Source organism: Anser cygnoides, chromosome 1 (assembly GCF_040182565.1).
Source record: "Anser cygnoides isolate HZ-2024a breed goose chromosome 1, Taihu_goose_T2T_genome, whole genome shotgun sequence".
NCBI classification, from domain to species: Eukaryota; Metazoa; Chordata; class Aves; order Anseriformes; family Anatidae; genus Anser; species Anser cygnoides.
In genome coordinates this window covers 65280065-65301794 of record NC_089873.1, presented here as the reverse complement: position 1 = coordinate 65301794, position 21730 = coordinate 65280065, and the positions used below count along the sequence as shown (strand labels likewise).

At 48.9% G+C, this 21730-nt stretch overlaps 1 protein-coding gene across 1 annotated transcript in view; it reads left to right on the top strand.

The window, feature by feature from the left end:
* Positions 1 to 17720, top strand: part of SLC6A12 (solute carrier family 6 member 12) — a 36088-nt gene extending 18368 nt beyond the window's left edge. Inside the window, exons 8-15 of the mRNA XM_048059009.2 lie at positions 1388 to 1491; positions 2484 to 2608; positions 3025 to 3137; positions 4005 to 4142; positions 5417 to 5519; positions 10665 to 10765; positions 11838 to 12008; positions 14545 to 17720. Of these exons, the coding sequence (XP_047914966.2) occupies positions 1388 to 1491; positions 2484 to 2608; positions 3025 to 3137; positions 4005 to 4142; positions 5417 to 5519; positions 10665 to 10765; positions 11838 to 12008; positions 14545 to 14688 (999 nt within the window). The 3' untranslated portion in view covers positions 14689 to 17720. The remainder of the gene's footprint in view (positions 1 to 1387; positions 1492 to 2483; positions 2609 to 3024; positions 3138 to 4004; positions 4143 to 5416; positions 5520 to 10664; positions 10766 to 11837; positions 12009 to 14544) is intronic.
* Positions 17721 to 21730: the final 4010 nt, after the last annotated feature.

The following is a 21730-nucleotide window of genomic DNA, read 5'->3' as shown; positions in this document are numbered from 1 at the left end:
TCGTGCGCACAGCACGCAGGCATATAGTAGGTCGTTTCCACTCACGGGCTCAGTGAAAGCAGCACCGTGCATGAAATATTCAGCGCGGAGCAGATGGTCCTGCTGGTTCTTAAATACAAATAATTAGGGAAAGGTGGGGTGAAAACAATTTACCACTTTTCATTTCTTCTGGTCCTTTTAGAGCGTTGTTTGGCTAGGACAGGGCCCTCCTGAGACCAATTGCATGCTGACAGTACACGCTGGAGCTGGGCAGTGGGTTCGCTTCCCCTGTCCCGGGCGGGCAGCACCTTGGGGGCTGCAGGACCCCCCTCTCAGGAGCCCCTGGTGTATTCTCTCTGCCTCAGCAGGCTGCTTTCCATTCCCAATGGGCTCAGCAGTGCCCCACAGGCTGCCTGTGCCATCCCAGGGAGGTGTCAGTGCAGCCCCCCCGCCCTCGAGAAGAGCACTTAAACGCCGCCGCTGCTAATTATTCCACCACCAAATTTTCTCATGGAGGCTGCCAAGCAATATGCTTAGCCCACAGCCTCAGCTTACCTCCCGCATCTTCCCAGATGGCCGAAGCCCCAACTGCTCCCAAACCAGCTGCCAAACACACTGTCTTCCCCCAAATGGCTTTCAGATGCAATTATGTGTTGTCAATACAAAATCTGCAGTGCGCTGAGCGCGAGAGCCAGCTGAACATAAATGGCATTTTAATATCAAAATAAATAACAGCGGGGCGATGGGGGCTGAATGTGTTTTATTCATGACCAGAGCTTATTCAGTGAAAACCTCCTTATCTTTTAAAAGCTAACCAAAGCTGACATGGTCTTTCTAGGCTGCTGCAAGGCAGTGCAGCAGGGGTGAGGGATGCTGCTGCTGATTTTAGGCAGAGTGTGAAGTTTGGGTGTAAAACAGGACGTGTGCATGTGCCCATGCCTACAGGGCTCCCATGTATGTGTGTATCTGCTAGAGATTCACGTGGATTTAAGTGCAAGTGCCCAGGCTGGGATTTTCTGAAGGCTGCCAAATTGCAGCTGCCTGCCTGTTTGCAGCTGGAGGCTGCTTAGAGGGAAAAGAGAGCAAGGGGGAGCGCACAGACAAACAAAGAGGTGGGCTGTTTTCCTTCCTTCCTGTTACCTTGCAGCTCGGACAGGGCCAGGTTCACCCTGCAATGCACCAGGACAGCAAGGGACCATCCACAGGGGAGAGAGCTGGAGCAGAGGTGAATGAGCCCACTCAGCTCTTCCCATGCAATGCCAGGGCAAAGGAGAACCTGGGTCTATGGCACCCCTCAAACCCAAAATCTGTTTGTTCTGCCCTGATGGAGGGGTTGTTACCAGACAGGGCACAGCCACTTGCTTATTTTGTTGCCAGGTCTGGAGACCACTGCCCTTCTCTCTTCCAGGTCTGGATGGATGCAGGCACTCAGATCCTCTTCTCCTATGCCATTTGCCAGGGGTGCCTCACAGCTCTGGGCAGCTACAACAAATATACCAACAACTGCTACAGGTAAGAGGAGCCTGGGTTCCTGGCAGACTTCTGGAAATTTGCTGCACCTTAGGAAGGCTCCGTCCACAGGGGAGACCTTGGGTCATGCTCCTTTGCATGAGGAGGTGCTCAGAGTTTGGAAGCTGCAGGCAACACAGCATAGGGATGGAGAGGGGCTATGGGAACACACAAATTCCAGAAAATTGTTTTAGAAGTGCTCTCTTGCATGAGTCAGCTTGGAAACAGGAGGGATTGGAGGAGGAGGAATGGAAATGGAAAATGTGTCCAGCCACCTTGGAGACACCATGGGCTATTTTGACAGGGTGAGCGAACGGAAGGTTGTGTGGCCAGCTCTGCTGTCACTTGCTAGGCAGAGGAGATGGTATAAAGATGATGGTTGTTGGGCCCCCTGTCTCCACTGCTTTACTAACAGCAGAGTAATGCACTACCAGTGTCATTTTGATCCTATCAAGGAGATTAATCAAGTCTGTCTGGCCTCCTCCTTGCCCTTGGATTGTTTTCTCCATGGCCTGACATGAAGCTCAGTGAAGCCATCAGGACCATTTCTGACACATCCCCAGAGCTCCAAGGAGCTGGAGCTTTGCTATTCCTTCAAGTATTGCTCTGGCATGGATGGAAAATTTAATGGTACTCTGGAGACATCAATCATCTCTCCTCTTCATCCCTTCCCAAATAGGTGCTGCTGTGGCTGCTGGCCAGGCAATTATTACTTCCCCACAGCTCCTCAAAATGTATCTGTCACCAATGGAGCGGTGCGCTGACACCTTCCTCTAGTATCTTAGGTGCCCTGCACAGCCATCTTAGCTCTGTGTGGCTCTCCATCCCAAACGTGCTGGGTGCCTGCATTGCCCCATTGCAGCTGAGGCTGGCTTTGGGGGGAGCTGACATTTCTCGGTCCATGCTGTCTGTCCGGGGAAGTTGAGTACAGAAGTGACCCCGGGTGGACCCGCTGTGCAGAGGGGAACGATGCTCTCTCTGGTCTCCTCCCACAGGGACTGCTTCATGCTCTGCTTCCTGAACAGTGCCACCAGCTTCGTGGCTGGCTTTGCCATTTTCTCCGTGCTGGGCTTCATGGCTCGAGAGCAGGGTGTGCCCATTGCAGAAGTGGCTGAATCAGGTGGGTTTCCCAGGAGACTTCAGAACCTGAGGAGGGTAGGGGGGCTTTTTTGAAGTGAAATCCAGGATGTTACCTACATCCTTTATTGCTGTGAGTGTCTGCCATGAGGTCTGCGGGACTGGTGCTCCTGGATGTGGCTTCCAGACGGAGCTGTCCCACACTCCCTGGTGTCACCACCTCTCCCTGCAGGGGTGACCAAACCATTGCCCTGTTTCCTGAAAGCCACCACGCTCCTGGCCACTACTCTGCCAGGCCAGCATTTGGCATCTCATGCCCATGACATGGCTGCTGGGTGGTACACGTGGGCAGGGGGATGTAGGAAGATGAACTGTGAAGCAGGATGGTAACTCACGTTCTGTGCTCGTGGCAGGTGGTGGCATGGGGGAGCTCATGGTCATGCTGCTGTCTGTTGACAGGTCCTGGGCTGGCTTTCATAGCGTACCCCACAGCAGTAACAATGATGCCTGTGTCTCAGCTCTGGTCCTGCCTCTTCTTCCTCATGTTGATCTTCTTGGGACTGGACAGCCAGGTACAGCAAACAGCCCCTCCTTCTCTAACTCCCAGGTACCTGTCACCACTCTGAGCGCTCCTGACACCCAAGGGAAAGGATGAGGTGTATGTGCTTTGCTAATACCTCAGGTACATTCCCCACACTGTCCACAGCACTTCCACACTGTGGGTGCTCAGAGCCACGGCCAGTGGGTACGTGTGGTGGCATCCTTCTCCTCAAAGGAGAGGTTGTCCCAGCTATTTACCCAGCTGCAAAAGGGAGTGGTGCTGTTTTCCACTGGCTGCATCTCACCGGAGCAATTTCCTGTGTGCTCTCCTCAGCACTGGTCCCATCTCTTACCTTCCTGTACCCCTGGTGGTGCAGGAGGAAAACTTGGTGGAGCCATGTGCAGTCTTTGTGTGCTGATTTGAGGGGTCAGGGGGGTGTCCCAGCATGGCTGCCAGGCAGAGTACTCTGCTCAGGCTCCACTTCGCAGCACCTCAACCCTTGAACATGGAGGAAGAGGTCTCACACCTCCATTTCTCATTTGTCCCCTGGGTCAAGGTCCCCTTCTGCATCACCTCACTTATGGCTCTGCTTCATGCTGGCCAAGCCATGCTGGCAGCGGCTGATGTTCTCTGATCCACCCCATGGGTGACATGTGTCACAGGACCAAGGGACGCTGCCACTGCCACCAGCCCTGCTGTGTGGTGGGTGGGTTTGATGCCAGGGCTGAGCTGTGGCCCCACAGTCACCTGGCTCTCTTGAGCTTCACAGTGGCAAGGGGAGCTCCCTTCTGTCCCAGTCCTTCCTGGTGCCATCTCAGATGCTTCCTCACCCTGCTCAAGGGCTGCATCTGCATGTGCCTGGGGAAGGAGAGACTTTCTGACCTGCCTTCTCCTGCAGTTCGTCTGCGTGGAAAGCATGGTGACAGCTCTTATTGACATGTTCCCGGCCGTGTTTCGGAAGAAGGGGCGTCGGGAGCTGCTGATCCTGGCCATTGCGGTCATTTGCTACCTGCTGGGCCTACTGCTGGTCACTGAGGTAAGAAAGGTGGAGCTGGGCTACAACCAAGCACCATAAACCATGCTAGACTGCTCTGGAGGAGCACTTAGAGGCAGCAGGCTTGTCTTTGATGCTGTTATTTATCCTTAATTTCTAATGCATTAGCTGGTGTCTCTCCCAGCCAGTGCTGTGGCTGTGTGATGCTCCTACACTGATATAAAGCCACAGAACCGAGCCTGTCACAGCGACAGTCCTGCAGCCCCGCGAGGCTGCCTGACGCACAGCCCTGTGTAAATACCAGCTTGCTAAAATGAGCTGAGCTGTTCATGTGTAGAGGCTGATCAGCAAGCATTTGCTGGCTACTTTCCACAAGGAACAGGGCAGCAGGAGGGAAGGATGGGGTAATGGATGCATCACCCTCTTCCCTGGGCCAGGGGAGAGCCTGTCATCCCTGGACCAGAGGCAGCAGAGTCGTGTTGATGCAGTGTTGATGCTATGCACGTGGTGCTTGTCCACAAATTGTGGTGCTGTGCTGTGCGTGCATACCACACGCGTGGGCACGGGGCTCAGCCCTCCTCCGCGCTGCCCCCACCTGCTGTGTGGTGACAGCTAATTCCTGCTAAGCCTCTTAGCCACTGCTGAGTGATCCTCCAGCAGGATCCTGGCTCAGGATTTGCTGAAGGCAGCTCCCACTGTGATCAAGAGAGCTTTGACTGTGAAGCTGGGTTCAGGGATCCCACGGTTTTTGTGTGCCCCCTCTCACTGAAGTGCCTACGCCCATCACTGCAGGACATCACCCCACATCTGGTGGGATGAAGGGTTAACTCTTCTGCTGCTCTGACAGTGTCTGGAGTCCTTCAGCACTGTTGGAAAGCATCTGCTCGACCTCTAACAGAGCGGCTTTCTCCTTGAGAAAACACATGAAAATACGAGGGAGGAGTCCACCGAGCTGCCTCAGAGGTAGCCGACAGCAACTGAGAAGGCTCAGCCCATAGGCAGGGGCAGCAGGGGAGGGGTGTGCTTCTGTCATCATGCTGCTTAGACCATGAGCAATGGATAAAGACAGATACGGATAAAATAAGGTATCTGAATATCCTAATACTCCAGATCCCAATATCTTAGGTGCAGAGATTTGCACTGCCACATAGTATTTTGAAACGATGCTGGTCACTTGCTATGTGGTTAATAAACAAACAAAACAAAGCAAGCAAACAAACAAACCAAACCAAAATGAAACAAAAACAACAAAATGGTTCCCACTCCTGTGGGCATAGAATCCTGACATGACTCCCTCTACTCTCCCTTTTTCGCAGGGTGGGATGTATATCTTCCAGCTCTTTGATTACTATGCTGCCAGTGGCACGTGCCTGCTCTTTGTGGCCATTTTTGAAGTCATCTGTGTAGGATGGGTGTACGGTAAGTGGAAGACAAAAGCCTGTGTTGCTCCATCTCAAGGAAGGACTGGGAGTGAAGAAGTGGAGGTGGATGGAAAAGATCTATCCACTCCCTTAGGGGGCTAAGAAATGCTGCAATGACCCTCTTTCGTTTCTGGTTTCCAGTGTGTTTCCTTACAACATTTTTTAACTGCTTCACATTTAGAGTAGGAATTTTCCATCTCTGAAGCTTCCTCATCTTGTGTATCTTTTCTTCTCTTCCCAGCTCTCTTTTGAGTTAGAAAATCACTTGCAGAGGAGTGACTGCTGCTCTCCAGTCTGTCTCAGTCTCCCTGTCCTGCGCCTTTGGTCTAGTCCTGCTGGTTCATTTCACACAAAGTGCTATGTGTCGCATCTGCGATGATGCATGTTTCTTGTTTGCACAGGCTGTGATGGCATTCATAGAAGTGTGTAGGACTTGGCTCTCAGAGAGTACTGTAACTAGACCATGCAGGAGCTCCTGCTTAGGTGCTGATTAGGCTGAGCTCCATGAACTATCAGAAGGAAACCAACTTCTTGTCAGAGTGTGCAGTGAGAAGAGCATCCCATGTTATCCTAAAGGAGATCTCTGCCCTGCTGAGCAGTGCCTCAGCACACAGGCTGCAGTTCACCTCCCTGAAGCATGTATTGAGGCTGGTAGTTTCCAGCCGAAGGATCTAGTTGTGTATGATGTGGAACAGCTGCTTCCTCTTCTTCGCTTCATGGAGCTACAGGAGCTCAGCACCTGGAAGGATCGTGCAATGTGATAGTAGGTGCCGGATTAGACCATGTTGCAACATCCCCCAAACCCCCACCAGGCAGCGCATCTGTCCTAGACTAAGGAAAATTCTGCAGGCACAAGCATCATACTGTATCTCTTCTGACGGCCAGAAGTGTGTGCTTAGGAAAGAGTATAGTAATAGGGTGTGTTGGAAATGATTCTTTCTGGAAATATTCTTCCAGCTTCTACCAGCTACTGTCTCAGGGATTTCTAGAGCCAGAAGTAAAATCCTTCTATTTATTTCACTTCTGTGATTTTTTTCTAGTTGGGTCAGACAAGCATTTATCACCCAAAAAAACCCATAGCAAGGATCTCTATGGCTTGGTGTGGTGTTGCATGAGGAGTCACTAACTTTTGCTTGTTTTGAATCTGCCACCTGCTAGTTTTATTTGGTGCCACCTAGGTCTTACTTTAGAAGAGACAGTGAACAGTCAGTCCCTCTTTGCCCTCTTCGCCACTTGGAGTTTTACTGAGGTTGCATAGTTCAGTAGCTGATGAAGGGGTTCTTGGTTCTCCAAACACTTTATGTACAGCAATAGCCAATTTCTTGTCTGGATGGGCTCCCCTTTACCTGAAATGCGAGCAGGTCCAGCCGCTTGTGCTTGACCTCCCAGGGATGCAAGAAAGGCAGGTCTGTAGGAGAGATTTATTCCAGTGAGATGTCCTACAGGGGAAGCTCACCTGAGAGCTTGCAGTGCCAGATCCTGGCCAGGTTTAAATTTAGAGTCAACTTCTACACATCCCCCATGGGATTTCCAGGGAGAAGGAGACATTCCTGTCCATGCAGAACAGGGCTCCACTATCAGCACACTGAGTTACATTAAACTTACAGTACAGTTTGCGCATCCTGCTGCCCTGCTCCTCATGGAAAGTAGCCATTATACAGGCCTGGTTCTGGGCTGAAATACACTCAGCGGGCTGAGGTGGGCCATCTTAGTGGAAAAGATGTGCCTAGTGCCAGCTACTGCTTTTTTCCCAGCCTCAGACTTGGCAGGACTGAGCCTCTTGCTTACACTGTGAAGAATTACAGCGTTTTTGCTAACACAAATACGCGCTCTGAGTTTCCCCTCTCCCAGCACATACGCCAGCCACCCACCGCTTGGCAGCTTCCCTCTGCTGCCAGGCAGATGCTCTCGCTGAGATCCGAGGCTTTCCTCACGTATCGCCCTCTGCCCGTGCAAGGATCTCAGGCATCCCACCTGCAGGGAGGTGCTGGAGGTGGTTTGGTTTCTCCCCCACACCTCTGTCCCTCCTGTTTTGGGAGACCCAGCCCTCATACGAGCAAGCACACTTTTTGCACACTGGGGTTTGCAGCACGATGCCACGGAAACGTGACGTGAGGAGGACGTTTTCCAGGCAGTCACAGTGTGCATATTAGGATCAGCTGTTGCAGGAGAAAAAGGGAGGGCCTCCATCTCTGCAAGAGAGCCGGGGCTGAAACCACCAGGACTGTTTACAAAGCTAGAGCAAACTGAGGCCAGCAGGTACCTGTGTGCCCTGCTGGCATAAATCTTTCTCTGGCTTTCTTACACACATGCAGTGTGGCTACCAACAGCAGCAGGCTCCTCCTGGCTGGATCCTGCCCGTCAGGCTTGCACTCGCTGGGCATGCTTTATCCTCTCAGGTGCACCTGCTACAGGCAACCTTACGTGCTTATTTACAGACATCAAGGGCTCCTTAAAAGCACCAGGTACCCAAAGGGTGTGTTGTCCTTGCAGTGCCCCAACACCTCTGTTGCTGGCATTTTGCACAGGTTTGGTGCAGGGGTGTGCGCTGCAGGTTTGGGACAGCAAGGGAGCAGATACAAACTTAGCTTTATGGTATGGAGACAAGGACATCACCTATTGACATCCTGTGGATGAAATTCAGTACACATGAATGCAAATAAATGCAGCTTTGGATAAAAGATTTAAAAAGGAGGAGTTTTTTGTGTGTTCCAAACTAAAAATTTGAACAGATTGTATTGAGAAATATTTCCCAGAATATATACTTGATCTGTGAAACTCACCGTTTCTGGGTGTGGAAGAAAAAAAAATCTTAGTCTCTTTCAGTTTGGGTATCACTTGCAGTTGTTATAAGCTACTTAAAATGAGAAGGGTTCCACAAGGACAAAATATAAGGATATAAGCAATTCTACAGTTGGGTTAATATGAAATTTATTCAAATGAATTTATGTAGCAAAATAAAATGAGTTTCCAGGAAAGACTGAAGCATCTTTGAAAGCACACAGGATTGGTCAGCACAGGAGAAGTGACACCGGTGTGCACAGACAACTGCCCTGAGCCTGTACAGCAACTCCCTTGTCTTGGGATAATGGGGATAACAGCAAACATCTTTGTTCAATCCAACAGCAGTCTCTCTGAGGAGGTTTAAGGTTTTCCCCTCAGGAGCTTTATCTAATTCTTCTCATGCACTGGGAAGGAAGGGGGACTGCACATGTCCTCCAGCTTACAGTATGCTCAAAAAGTCAATGCTGAGTAATTGAACTGATGACTTCTTAAGCTTGATTACTTCTTCATGTGCCTGTGAAATGCAGAATATGTAAAACCTCCCGTTCCTATACTCTCCGAGGCCATTCTTGTCAGGGCCCTTTGTCTTTCACCACTTCACCTCCTGACTGCCACAGTGGCCGTGGAAACACAGGACCTGATGGCTATACTACAGGGAATAGGGATAAGGACGGGTGGAGGCATGCAGCAGCTAACAGTGTAAGGCTTGTGTTATTTCCTTGGTTGAGGATGGATGTCTGTTGTGTCTTTCTTTTGGTCTGACAGCTCTGTGTTTCCTGGATCACTATGTCTCTTTCACTAGATCCAAATTTGCAGTGAAACTGACTTCAGCCACCAGCGTAAATGAATTTACCCATCGTGTCTCTGACATCACGGTGTGTTTCTGTGGAAACACTGTGTGGTATAAGAGACTGCACTGTGCTCAGATTGTAAACTGCAAGTCATATCATTTATCATGCTCTCCTTTTTTCCACCCTGTGGAAGATTTCGGCTTTTTGGCAGAACACGTGTTTATACCATCTCCCTTTCATCCCCAATATATTTTCAGAAATGCTATCTGACGCCTCATGGGATTTACCGCTTGGAAGTTTTAGGGTTCTGTTCTCTGATGTAGGCTGTGCTCCCACACGAGCCTGCGCATCCCCTGATATGCCACAGCTTGTTTTTGCTCGAGGCTACTTGTTAACTTGCCAACTCAAGATGGGAGCCATGAGGTATTCGAAGAACCTGCTTCTCCCCATCCGAAGTACTTCAAAAGGCTGGTTTTAAGAGAGCTTTCCTGCAAACATTAGTCATGGGATACAGAAAATTACACAAAGAATTACAGAAGAGAAAGCATAAATAATGTACTTTTGTAGAACTCACATAAAGGAATCGTAATACTGGAGCTTAATTCTAGGACAGAAAGCCCAAAATAAAACCCACCAGACCCTAAGCACTTGCAGGTGTGGTAAGTCCTCTAGGCATATTTTGCCCAGCCTTCTGCTGTCAAGATGCAAAGAAGCATGGTCTCACCACACTTGTATGTGGGAACTGTGGCACGGCCATGAGTTCAAAACGGGGGGAACAACCCTAAAGGCAGAAGACTTCTTTATCAGTGAAGCACTGTGATAAAATGCAAGACAAATGTTATTTCATACCAGAGGTACTTAATCGGTAACCCTTTCTCTGGAGAGGTTAGTTCCAGTATTTTGTCTAATATCATTACCCTATTTAATGAGGCAGTCTCATGTAGTACCTCTAGTAGTTAGGAGGATGTTAGGGCATCTTATAGAAGACTTTTTTGATTCTTCTTCCTTTTGAATCTCTTTTTGGCCAACATAAGGCTCTTACCCCTTGAAGACATCCTAGAGCCTACTACAAGGTCTGCTGAAGTCCATTTGCATTGTTTTGTTTCCTCTGTATACTATTGCATACATTTTCAATTTATGCTTTGGGTTGGGAAGAGTTAACGGACAGGCTCTTGTCAGTTGAAGGACTTTTAGATGATCTTTAGAGGTATATCCCTCTTTGGGGCATCATAAAGTTCAGTTGGGTGCAGACTATTATGGACAATATAATCTAGTGAGTGAAGCTAAAGAGAGAAAGAAGAGATCAGACATCCACAGTGTAACTCAAAGCTTTCCAAAAAGTTATGGCTGAAGTATAAAACTTCCATCTGCATTTAGCCACAGATGGGCTTTCTGAATGTCAGCAAAGCTTGTCACCTGTTATTTCACTAGGATAGCTATGTGTTTTGCCAGGAAGAGATATTGAGGACAGAGAAGGTTGGGATCTGAAGTGAGTAGTGATCGAAGGGAAGAGCAATGATCTCACCTCCTCACCTCTGACTTTGTCTCTGTGCTGGCTGGTGGTGAAGGAGCCAACCGCTTCTACGACAACATTGAGGACATGATTGGTTTCCGGCCGTGGCCCTTGATCAAGATATGCTGGCTGGTGATCACCCCGGGCCTGTGCTTGGTGAGTATGTTCAATTACAACAACATCTCATATTATTCTGGGTCCCTGCATTCTCTGTTTGATTTGTTTTCAAGGCGCTGCTGTAATTTTATCAAACCACTATGGAGAAGCACAAGTTTATCCATAGCTGAGATGGCAACTTGTTTCCTTTGTAAAGCTTTATCTTTTGCCTGGAAAATAAACTAAGCCTGAAGGGCCATTTGTTTACTGTGAAGGCAAAAGAAAATGCACACTCAAAGTTTGAAGAGGTTTGGTCAAATTGCTTTTGAATAAAAAACTGGTGAGTATTACCCTGTTCTGAAATACTCACTTCAGCCTGTGTTCCTGTGACTTCCAATGGCTCAGAAATATGTTTTTATGGCCATTTGCTTTCCATGTTATTAAATATCTTTGAAAACTTCTGTGACAACTGTGTTTAAAATCAAGAAAACCCTAAGTCAGGCAAGTTCTTGACTCTTTAGATTTTATGTCCAGTCTTGCTCCACAGATGTTTACATGTTTTCTGAGGCAAATTCTGCTCCTGTGCCTGATCTTTTGAGCTGTTTTCTTTGGCCTCAGTAGGAACATAGACAGGACCTATAGCTACAGTTTACGAAATATTTCTAGTTCCCTGTCCTTGGACTCCACTAGTTGAATATTGGGGGAATCTTCAAAGCAAGCCTGATCCAGCCCAAATAATCTGAGAGCTCTGAGGCTAGAGACCCCCAAGAGGTATAAATCTGGGCCTGCATAGTACTTCTGTAGAGCTTCTGAGGGGGTCAACAACAATTCCTGACCTTGATATGACTAAATTGTTGTCTTAGTGTTCATGGACACTCAGAGCTGCTACCAGATTTGCATAGGTTGTAGACGGGGAGCCTGAAGGCTTTGCACCACTGTGAAGCCTGGACCTGGCTGTGAGGTGACCCCACGTGCAGTCAGCAGGCACCAAGCCCTGCAGCTAGCAATATCCGTGCTAGGTCATGTAAGGCAGCACACTCACTGCTACCTGGCTGGCACCTGCAGGGTGACCAGACTGCCATCTGGCTCTGTTCCCTGTCCCCTGGCTATGTCTGTGTTCTCTGCTCCTCAGGCCGTCTTCCTGTTCTCCCTGATCAAGTACACGCCCTTGAAGTACAACAACACCTACGTGTACCCAACTTGGGGCTACGTGCTGGGCTGGATGATGGCACTCTCCTCCATGGTCTGCATTCCTCTCTATGCCATCTTCATCGTCCTGAGAACCAAGGGACCTCTGAAGCAGGTACTGAGATGGTGGTCGCTGGGTGAATTGCTGCTGCTTCCCCATGACGGCTCATGGGAAGGGCACCAGGGAAGATGCACTCAGCACATTTCTCCTCTGAGAAGGCAAGGGGGCGTGAAGGTGGCTTTTCCCCAGAATATCCTACATCTATTGCTGGCAACTTGTGGGGTCTGGAGGTTCTCAGCACAGCTTCCAGCACAGCTTCCATCATCAGATGTCCAGTCTTCCATGAGACACGGTGCCACCACACATTGTGCAATGCAGACACACTGGCAGAACATCTCTAATGCTGGCTCCACTGACCAACAGAGACCCCCTCAGTGTGGGCTATCTGAGGCCACAAGATGATTGATTTGGCTTATTTTTCAGGTGGTCCTGCTAACCATGTGAGTAAAGATGGCATAACACCATCTACTCTTCCTTTACGGACTCACACTAGTGCACACCTGGTACAAAACCAGGATCTGTTTTGCCTTTACTTCTTGTCCCTTACCCTGCTCCCTTTTCAGTGCTGTGTGAGAGCTGTGTTATTTTCTCTGAAGAAATTGCACATGGGCTATTAAAGAGGAGATGCTCACAAATCGGTAGAGGTCTACCCTATGCCATGGCCAAGCCTGCCCTCTTTCACTGTAGACCCCTTGGCCTCATCTTAGGAAGACTGTCTAGGAAGTCATGGCAGAGCTGGCTAATGCCTGTCTCAGGCTCAGATGAAGATGCAAAGAAATGCCCAGATGGGTACAGTGGTGTTGAAAGTCTTCAGTGAAACAGTAAGAGGGGCAGAAACCACACAGGCAGGGAGGTAGAGGAGGAGTGCAATGCTATTAAATAGTTCTCTTTTAGCTGCCTAAAAAATGTGCCTTTGGCCAAAGGCACAAAGAGGAGTTGCCCATGCAATCCCATGATAAAGTGGCCTAATGGAAGATGAATTATAATTTCTCTTCACTACTGAACACAGATTTAAAGAAAGACACCTCAACCCTTCTACTTCCATATCTATTTCTATTTGGAAATTTACACCTCGCAGTGAGAGACACTGCAGGTGAGTCTCATGGCAAGTTGCTGTAGCACAGTTTGCTCCAAGCTCAGATCTGGAGTCCAGTCTCTTACAGCCCTCTCCCGTGCTCCGGGCCACGTAGCAGTACTGCATCTTTCCTGTCCCATGGCCAGTCTGAAGAGTAGGACTGGGTGACACAACATCTGTGTCCTGCAGCTCCGAAGTTTCTGTATGAGGATGTGGAGCTGTCTGTGAAGTAATTGCCCAAATGTCCCGCTTGCTAAATAGGTAATATTTCTCACCTGTTGCAAAGTGCTTTGAGCCTTTGGGCTGAAATGCTGCTGTAAGTGGTGCTAATGCTTATTTTACAGCACATCCAAGGAATTCATTTGGCCAATTTCAGACTGAGGGTTTTTCTATTTGCCCTGGTTTGAATTATATTAGCTGTAATTTCCAGGGACTTCTCAGTTATATTATTATGAAGAAACTTTTGAGGATGTGCTTGAGGCATGCAGGAAGGAATCGGCTGCCAAGCTCGGGCTGATTCAGGGGAGAATCAAAGCCAACCGTGTGACGCCTCCCAGAATTTTTGCACCTGTTTTGTAAACAAGTTCTCTCAAAATATACCTGTTCCATTTTTCCAGTCACGCCCCACAAATGTATTGAATTAATTTCCCGACACAGCTGCTTCCAGGTACAGTGCCTTTTAACTGAATATTGCAAACCTTTCACTGAAAGCAAGCATTTAATTGGTAATTATGATCAGTTGCTGCAACAAACTGATTCCTCTTGTTACACTTGACTGATCAAGAAACACAAATGTTGTTTCTTAATATGTCTGATTAAGACAGCTCAAGTCCCAAGCACTGAAAACTTGCAATGAGCTGCTGATAGAGTAGCTCCAGGCCAAGGCTGGTTTCATAAATCATGGGGCAAATACTTCTGAATAAATGACTGAAATCCTGAATCCTGGCAGGCACTTCACAGTGAGTGGAAGCACTGAAATTAATCAAATGGGTCATGGATGAGTTGCCTGCTCTGCTTTTGATGTGCTTTGCAAGGAAGGAGAGTACTGTGGCCTGAACAGCTCATGAAGGGACAAGTAGCTGTGGCTGTGGGTACTCAGCAGCGACATGATATCCCGGCCCCCACCAAACTCAATGGGAAGCAGGGTTACTTGGTATAGGGAAACAATATTGGGATTTACTCTTTTTTTAATTTCTTTTTCTTTTTTTCATGTGGCCATAGAAAATGTCTGTGGGGTAATAACCAGCATCCTTCTGCCAACAAGTACATCTGTGAGGGGTCCTGTATGTTAGGTTGTCAGTCCACAGCAAGGGTTTGAGCCCAGGAGTGGAATACTTTTTGCTGCAAGCAGCTAAAGAAAGCTTTCCCTCCTTCCTCTCCCTTCCACGGCCGTGCAGCAGGAGAGGAGCAGGCGCATCAGCTCTCCAGATGCCTTTGCCCCCAGCAGTGGTTGTGGATCACTGTTTGGTGTCAGTTTTTTTATCAGCTCAATTAACAGAGAATTCCCCTCCGCAGCGGCTCGTGCAGCTGATTTCCCCGGCGGAGGACCTGCCGCAGGTGAAGAAGCACACGGCGGGCCTGTCCGAACCGGAGAACAAGGAGCAGGCCCCTCCAGTCCGGGAGGTGCTCAGCATCACAGAGAGAGAAACGCACTTCTGAGGCACTGGGGATGTCGTCTTCGTGCTCCGGATTGATTCTCTCTCTCCTTCCTGAAGTGGTTTCTTTTCTCTCCTGGGCTCTTCCCTTCTCTCCTTCACGTCTGAGACACCGGGGACATCTCTCCTTCCAGCTTCAGGACACCCCACGGACAACTCTCCCTGCCGGCAGCTGGGCAGGGAGCAACACGCTTTTGTCAGAGGTGTCCTCCAGTACTGACACTGCCCGAGGGGGAAATAAATGTAAAAAAAGCAATATATTAACAACAAAAAAAAAAAGGGGGAAAGAAAAAAAAAAGGGCAGTGATGTTGGGAGGAGGAAAGGAAACCACAGTGGTGAGAGAGAGCAGAGAACAAAAGCATGCAGGAGCAAAGTTAGGGATGCAAAGGCACAAAACGATGGGGCGTTAGCACAGGAAATAAGTGAGTGGGCTCAGAAGTACATAAGCATGAGGATGACAAAGGAAAGTGTATTGCTAGGTCACCTACATAGGAGGGAGAGGGAGCCAGTAATGTATCACAGGCAATGATGAAAGGAGGCTGCAGCGCGAGCAGTTACAGCTTTGTCTCTTGCTGAAAGGGACGAGTGACAGGGCAGTGGATGCAACCACAGTTACTGGTGATGGATCTCATGGCAAGCACACAGTGGAAAGGGGGTGAGGGATAGCTATCCAGGGGATGTGCTCTCAGTCAAACCCACATGGCCCAGTGAACATGCACCTGAGAGTGAAACAGCTGAGTCTTAGACGGTTCTCCCAGAAAAATCATGGAGCGAAGGCAAAGTCCCAGAGCAGTTTGGTTAAAAATGAGCTGCAGCACAACAGAGAGAAATGAGACCCCAGGGACTGCACGCCCACAAATTTAACTGCACTGCTGGGGCATCTTATAGAGGAATTAATGAAGGAGTTGATGGGCCTGATTCTGCGCTGCAGAGCAGCTTTGGGGTGAGGGTGGGAGAAGGATTGTGCTGCCTCGGCTCTACTGGTGACCACTCAGGGGAGAAGGCAGGCAAAATTGGGCACAACAATCATAAGCTCAGGCAAGATAAAGGGATAATTAATAAATAAATGGGTTCATTGACAGCAGATTGTGTTGAATTAAGGGTGTCTCATTGCACGCGTGGTCGTGAATGGGAGATATTTTACAGGGATGCAGTGTTCGGTGTGGTGCCACGCAGCCCTGTCCTGCAGAGGCTGGGACATCGCATGTGTGGCCCTAATGCTTGGTTCCAAAGCCTACCTGAATGCCTATCAGGATTTCACGGTTAAAACCAGAGGAAAAGCCAGCAGCAGGATCTCCCTGGGAGCCTTACTGTAATCCAGGGCACGCACGGTGGTGTGGGGCTGCCTTGCAATAGTGCCGTATCGCACCTTGCAGGAGAATTGCCATTAAAGAGAATCACGGGTGCCACAGGCTCCTTTCCCTTGTTCCACCTTCCAAGTAATTGCTTGTCCCCATGCTGTGTGGAGATAAACTGCCAGCACTAAAAGTAAGTGGGAAAATCAGGCCTCATCTGTGCCGCGCAGTACCTTTTCCAATTGCTATGGGAACCTTATCTTTTGCACTCTTCTGTGAGTTTAACTGGTGAATTAGCATAGGGCAATTTTTTCCCCATTTAATTTCCTTTCCTATAAAAAACTAAAAATCGTTGGTGAAATGAACGCTGAAAGTCAAGTATCAAATTTTTTACCTCTCTAGGATGTTATCATTTGATTGGAGAAGATTTGCTGTAGAAGGTAGAGATAGCTGGCAAGCCTCTTTCTTGTTCACTACAAAGGACTGCAGCACCACATAAGGCACCATTTACTTTATTTTATTTTTTAAGAGCTAAATGTCACATTGCTGTAATAGTCCTGGGAAGAGCTTAAAATCCACAGGCTTGCAGCCATGCCCCATGGTAAGCATTTTGGTGTTTTCCCCCTCCCTTCCAGCAGTGCTGCTCACAATTTGGTGGGGTGAGCCACCCTGCAGCAGGTCCCTACCTGCAGCTGGAGCAAAAGCTGGTGGTCGCCACCATTGCAAGCCCAAGGCACGTGGTGGTGCCATGGGGTCCCAGCCTGATCATCTGGCAAAGCCACCAGCCCCATGGGTCTTGAGGGTGCTTGCCCTCCATCCACCACCCAACAGGAGGGCTGTTCACGGGGGTCTGGTTTTGGTGGTAACCACCATGTCAGTATTGGTCTTGAGGAAGATATCAGCCTTCTCTTCTTTAAGCAACATAAACTTAAGTAGCAGGACTGGGTCTTGCCACCCAGATTCAGTCTTAGGTATTAACACGGGCTTCTTGTACGACCCTCGGTAGGACGTTCAACCCTCTGGCGCCTGTTGCCATGCCTTTAAGGTGGAAGATAGTGTCTTGCTGCCAGAGAGGTGGTGGAGATGTGTTCACTTTTCCTGAGGTAGCCTGATAATACTGCAATAATCCTAGATAGAAACTAATCACTGTGGTGGTTTTACTCGGGTGGGCAGCCGAGCTCCACCACAACTGCTCTCTCACTCCCTCTCCTCAAAGAGGAATGGGGAGAAAATACAATGAAAAGGGCTCAAGGGTTGAGATAAGGACGAGGAGATCGCACAGTAATTATCGTGACGGGCAAAACAGACTCAGCATAATGAGATAGTAAGATTTATTACTTATTACTAACAAGCTAGAGAAGTGAGAAACAAAGGAAAGAAACCAAAAGCACCTTCCCCCCCATCCACCCTCTTCCACCTCCTCCCCCCGAGCAGTGCAGGGGAACGGGGCAATGGGGGTTATGGTCAGTCTATAGCGCTTTTTCGCCGCCGCTCCTTCTCAATCACTCTTGTCCCCTGTGCTGTGGGGTCCCTCCCACGGGATGCAGTCCTTGCTGATCTGATCCGGCATGGGCTGCCCACAGGCAGCAGCTCTTCCAGAACTGCTCCAGATATGGGTCCGTACCACGGGGTCCATCCCTCAGGAGCAAACTGCTCCAACCCGGATCCCCCACGGGCAGCAGCTCCTGCCAGGTCACCTGCTCCTGCGTGGGCTCCTCTCCACATGCTACAGGTCCAGCCCAGAATCTTCTCCACCAGGGGTCCTCCACAGGCCGCAGTCTCCGTCGGTGCAGGTCCACCTGCTCCACCGTGGTCTCCTCCACGGGCTGCAGGGTGGAACCCTGCTCCACCGTTGTACTCCATGGGCTGCAGGGGGACAGCCTGCTTCACCATGGTCCTCACCATGGGCCACAGCGGACTTCTGCTCCGGCGCCTGGAGCACCTCTCCCCCTCCTTCTTCACTGACCTTGGCACCTGCAAGGCTGTTCCTCACTCCTCTCACTCTCCCAGCTGCTGTGTGGCGCAGTGTTTGTTTTTTTTTTCCCCCATCTTAAATATGCTCTCACAGAGGCGCAAAACAACATCGCTTATTGGCTTGGCTCTGGACAGCAGTGGGGCCCCCTGCTACCAAAACCTTGCCACGTAAACCCACTACACCAGTTCAGACCTGAAACCGTGCAGTATACAACTGCTCACCTGAAAAGGAAGAATTTATTCAGATTGGATACAGTTACATAACACACTTGGAAGTATAATCCATTCCAAACTGGAATTCTGTCAGTTCTAAACTGGACTAACTATTATCACAGAAGCTGCAAAACACAGCTCAAAAGAAACTTCCTTCACTAGTACGGCCCTCAGACTATTGTCCTCTTTTGTTGTTTCAGGTAGGCCGTGATGAAATAGGAAGAACTCCTCTAAGGGCTATGAAGATGGACTTCAGAGCCTTGGGGAGACTGGTCAAGGGTTCGGGAGCACAAGTCGTGTTCTCCTCTATCCCTCCAGTTACAGGAAATAATGAGGGACTGGACATGATGAGCCAGTGGGTTAATAATTGTCTCCGAGCCTGGTGTAACTGGCAGGGTTTTGTTTTTTTTGACCTTGAGTCGATTTACATGAGACCAAGCCTGCTGACAACAGACAGGGATAGGTCTTTCCACCGGCGGGAAAGGGTTTTAGGATGGGAGTTGGCAGGGTTCATTGACAGAGCTTTAAACTAGGTATGGAGGGGGGTGGGGGTGGAACCGAGGACACTAGAAAGGAGCCTGAAGTAACATGCCAGTTCTTGTGGGTGAGGAATGTGCTAGCAAAACCTTGCAGTCTTGTGTCTTGGTGAAGGATGAGGATGACATAACATTTTGCAGGAAGGATGCAAGGGTTGGTGAGAGGTTGGTTACTATGGAGACACCTGAGTATGGTCAAGAGGGTATTAGGGCTTCTCCCTCCCAAAAGGTGGCCCAGCTGGGGTGCATTTACACTAGTGCACGCAGTATGGGTAACAAACAGGAGGAGCTGGAGGCCACCATGCTAGTAGGAAACTATGATGTAGTTGCCATCACGGAAACCTGGTGGGATGATTCCCATGACTGGAGTGTGGCTGTTGATGGCTACAAACTGTTCAGAAGGGATAGGTGAGGAAGGAGGGGAGGAGGAGTTGCCCTCTGTGTTAGGAAGTGGATGGATTGTGAAGAGCTGTGCCTGAGAAACAGCCATGACCAGCTTGAGAGCTTGTGGGTGAAAATCAAGGATCGGTCCGGTAAAGGACATCTAGTGGTTGGGGTCTGCTACAGGCCACCTGATCAGGGGGAGTCTGTTGATGAGGCCTTCTTGCTTCAGCTGCAAGAACTGTCGCACTCACAAGCTCTTGTCCTGATGGGGGATTTCAACCACCCATATATCTGCACGGAGATTCCTGGAGTCTGTTGAGGATAACTTCCTGGTCCAGGCAATAGACGGACCAACCCGAGGTGAAGCCTTACTAGACCTGGTGCTCACCAGTGTGGAAGAGAGCATTAGAGAGGGTAAGATTGGAGGCCGCATGGGCTGTAGCAACCATGCCCTGGTGGAGTTTGTGATCTTGAGGAATATTGGTCTGGCAAAAAGCAGAGTCAGGACCCTGAACTTCAGGAGAGCAAACTTTGGTCTGCTCAAAGAATTACTGGCTGGGATCCCCTGGAAAACTGTCCTTAAGGACATAGGAACAGAACAGAGCTGGCAGCTCTTTAAGGACACCCTTCTGAGAGTGCAAGAGCTCAGAGGAACAGGTTGCCCAGAGAGCTTGTGGATGCCCCATCCCTGGAGGCATTCAAGGCCAGGCTGGATGTGGCTCTGGGCAGCCTGCTCTAGTGGTTAGCAACCCTGCCCAGAGCAGGGGGGTTGAAACTAGATGGTCTTTAAGGTCATTTTCAACCCAGGCCATTCTAGGATCTGTGTTATATGCAACATTGTTACTATCAAAAAAAAAGGCTTTATGTATAAGAAGTTATATGGTTTCAGGACTGCTAATAACATGCTTTAGGAGAACTCCCCAAGACAAGTGTAAAACTGGAAAAAAAAATAGTGAAGAAACAAAGGGAGGAAAGACATCAGCAGATTAAAGCAAAAGTCAGTATGTATCAACACAGAGGTTTAAAGCTCTGCAAGATTTAATGCAAGTTGGTTCCATTCCTCCTGCTACAAGAGACTCCAGAACACATTTTCTTCTGTCTAACTCATAGGAGGCAGCGTGTCTAAATCAGAGATACTGCTTTAAAGTGTTTTATGGCAACCTCCCCACCAGGTTCCTTTTCAGGTTGCTTTGATTTCCACCATGACTTTACCTTCAAAAGTACTTCACAGCACACCAGCCAATTGCTCATGAGCCTGTCCCCAGCCTAGTTAAGGTTGCAGCTCTTGCTCTGACACGTGTTTTTTGTTATCATCTTCCTAAGCAACCTGAGGAAAGAGTACTCAATTCATGTGCAACCCAACATGAATATGTGTATATAAGACTACAAAGTGATGAAGTCCGTGTTTTGAAAGAAATAATTTTGCAAAGATCCTGGATTCAGAGTTTAAGAATGTTTTTGTAAATAAATGTGCTTGTATTGAGGAAAAAAGTACAGAAGGTGGAATATATGCAAATGTGCCTTGGCATATTATTAGAAAAATTGTTTTGTGTCTATTCTATTACATAGCACTGACAGACAGACACTGAGAGGCCAGCGCAGAGCCACAAGGATGATTAAGGGAGTGGAGCATCTTCCTTGCGAGGAAAGGCTGAGGGAGCTGTGTTTCTTTAGCTTGGAGAAGAGGAGACTGAGGGGTGACCTTATTAATGTTTATAAATATGTCAAGGGCAAGTGTCAGGAGGACAGAGCCAGGCTCTTCTCGGTGACATCCAATGATAGGACAAGGGGCAATGGGTGCAAGCTGGAACATAGGAGGTTTCGCTTAAGTATGAGACAAAACTTTAACTTTTTTACAGTGAGGGTGACAGAACACTGGAACAGGCTCCCTGGGGTGGGTTGTGGAGTTCTCCTTTTCTGGAGACTTTATAGACTCACCTGGACACATTCCTGTGTGATATGATTTAGGTGTTCCTGCTCCAGCAGGGGGATTGGACTAGATGATCTTTCAAGGTCCCTTCCAATCCCTAATATTCTGTGATTCTGTGATTCGTAGTCTCTGAGAATGGCACCTTTCCCGGAGCAATTCCTCCTTCTCAGACCGTCCGTTGCTCTTAGAGTTCCTTGCCTTTGCCCTTGGTGGTGGTATCTTCAGAAAGTCTCTGGTTCTTAGGTACCCTTAGGCTGCACTTGCAGGAGGCCATGTGCCTTGGGTGCACAGCAGCAAGGGCAGGGGAAGAAGGAGGTCTGCGTTCACGCATGTATAGGGAGCATCTGGTCACCTTGCTGTTCTTTGCTTTATAAGGCTGCGTATGTTTACAAACACCTCACCTCTTACTAATTAGCTAAGTAGCGTTTGAACAGGGCAAGGGGGAAGTAATGATAATCAAAGGAGAAGAAAATAATATAAGATTTCAGAAAGTAAGGATTAAGACTTGCGACCTGAGAGGCTGAGGAGATGTGTATATGCTGCTATCCGGTTCCCTCCACAGGGCATTGAGTCAAAGACTTTATTATTGAACCTCATGCTGGGGCCAAGGAAAAAGAAGAAACGTTTCTAACAATGCTTGGGGGGTTGGATTTTTTTTTTCTCCTTTTGTTTTTAAACCCAGAACAAGCCCTGCATCCTCGGCTGCTCCTGGG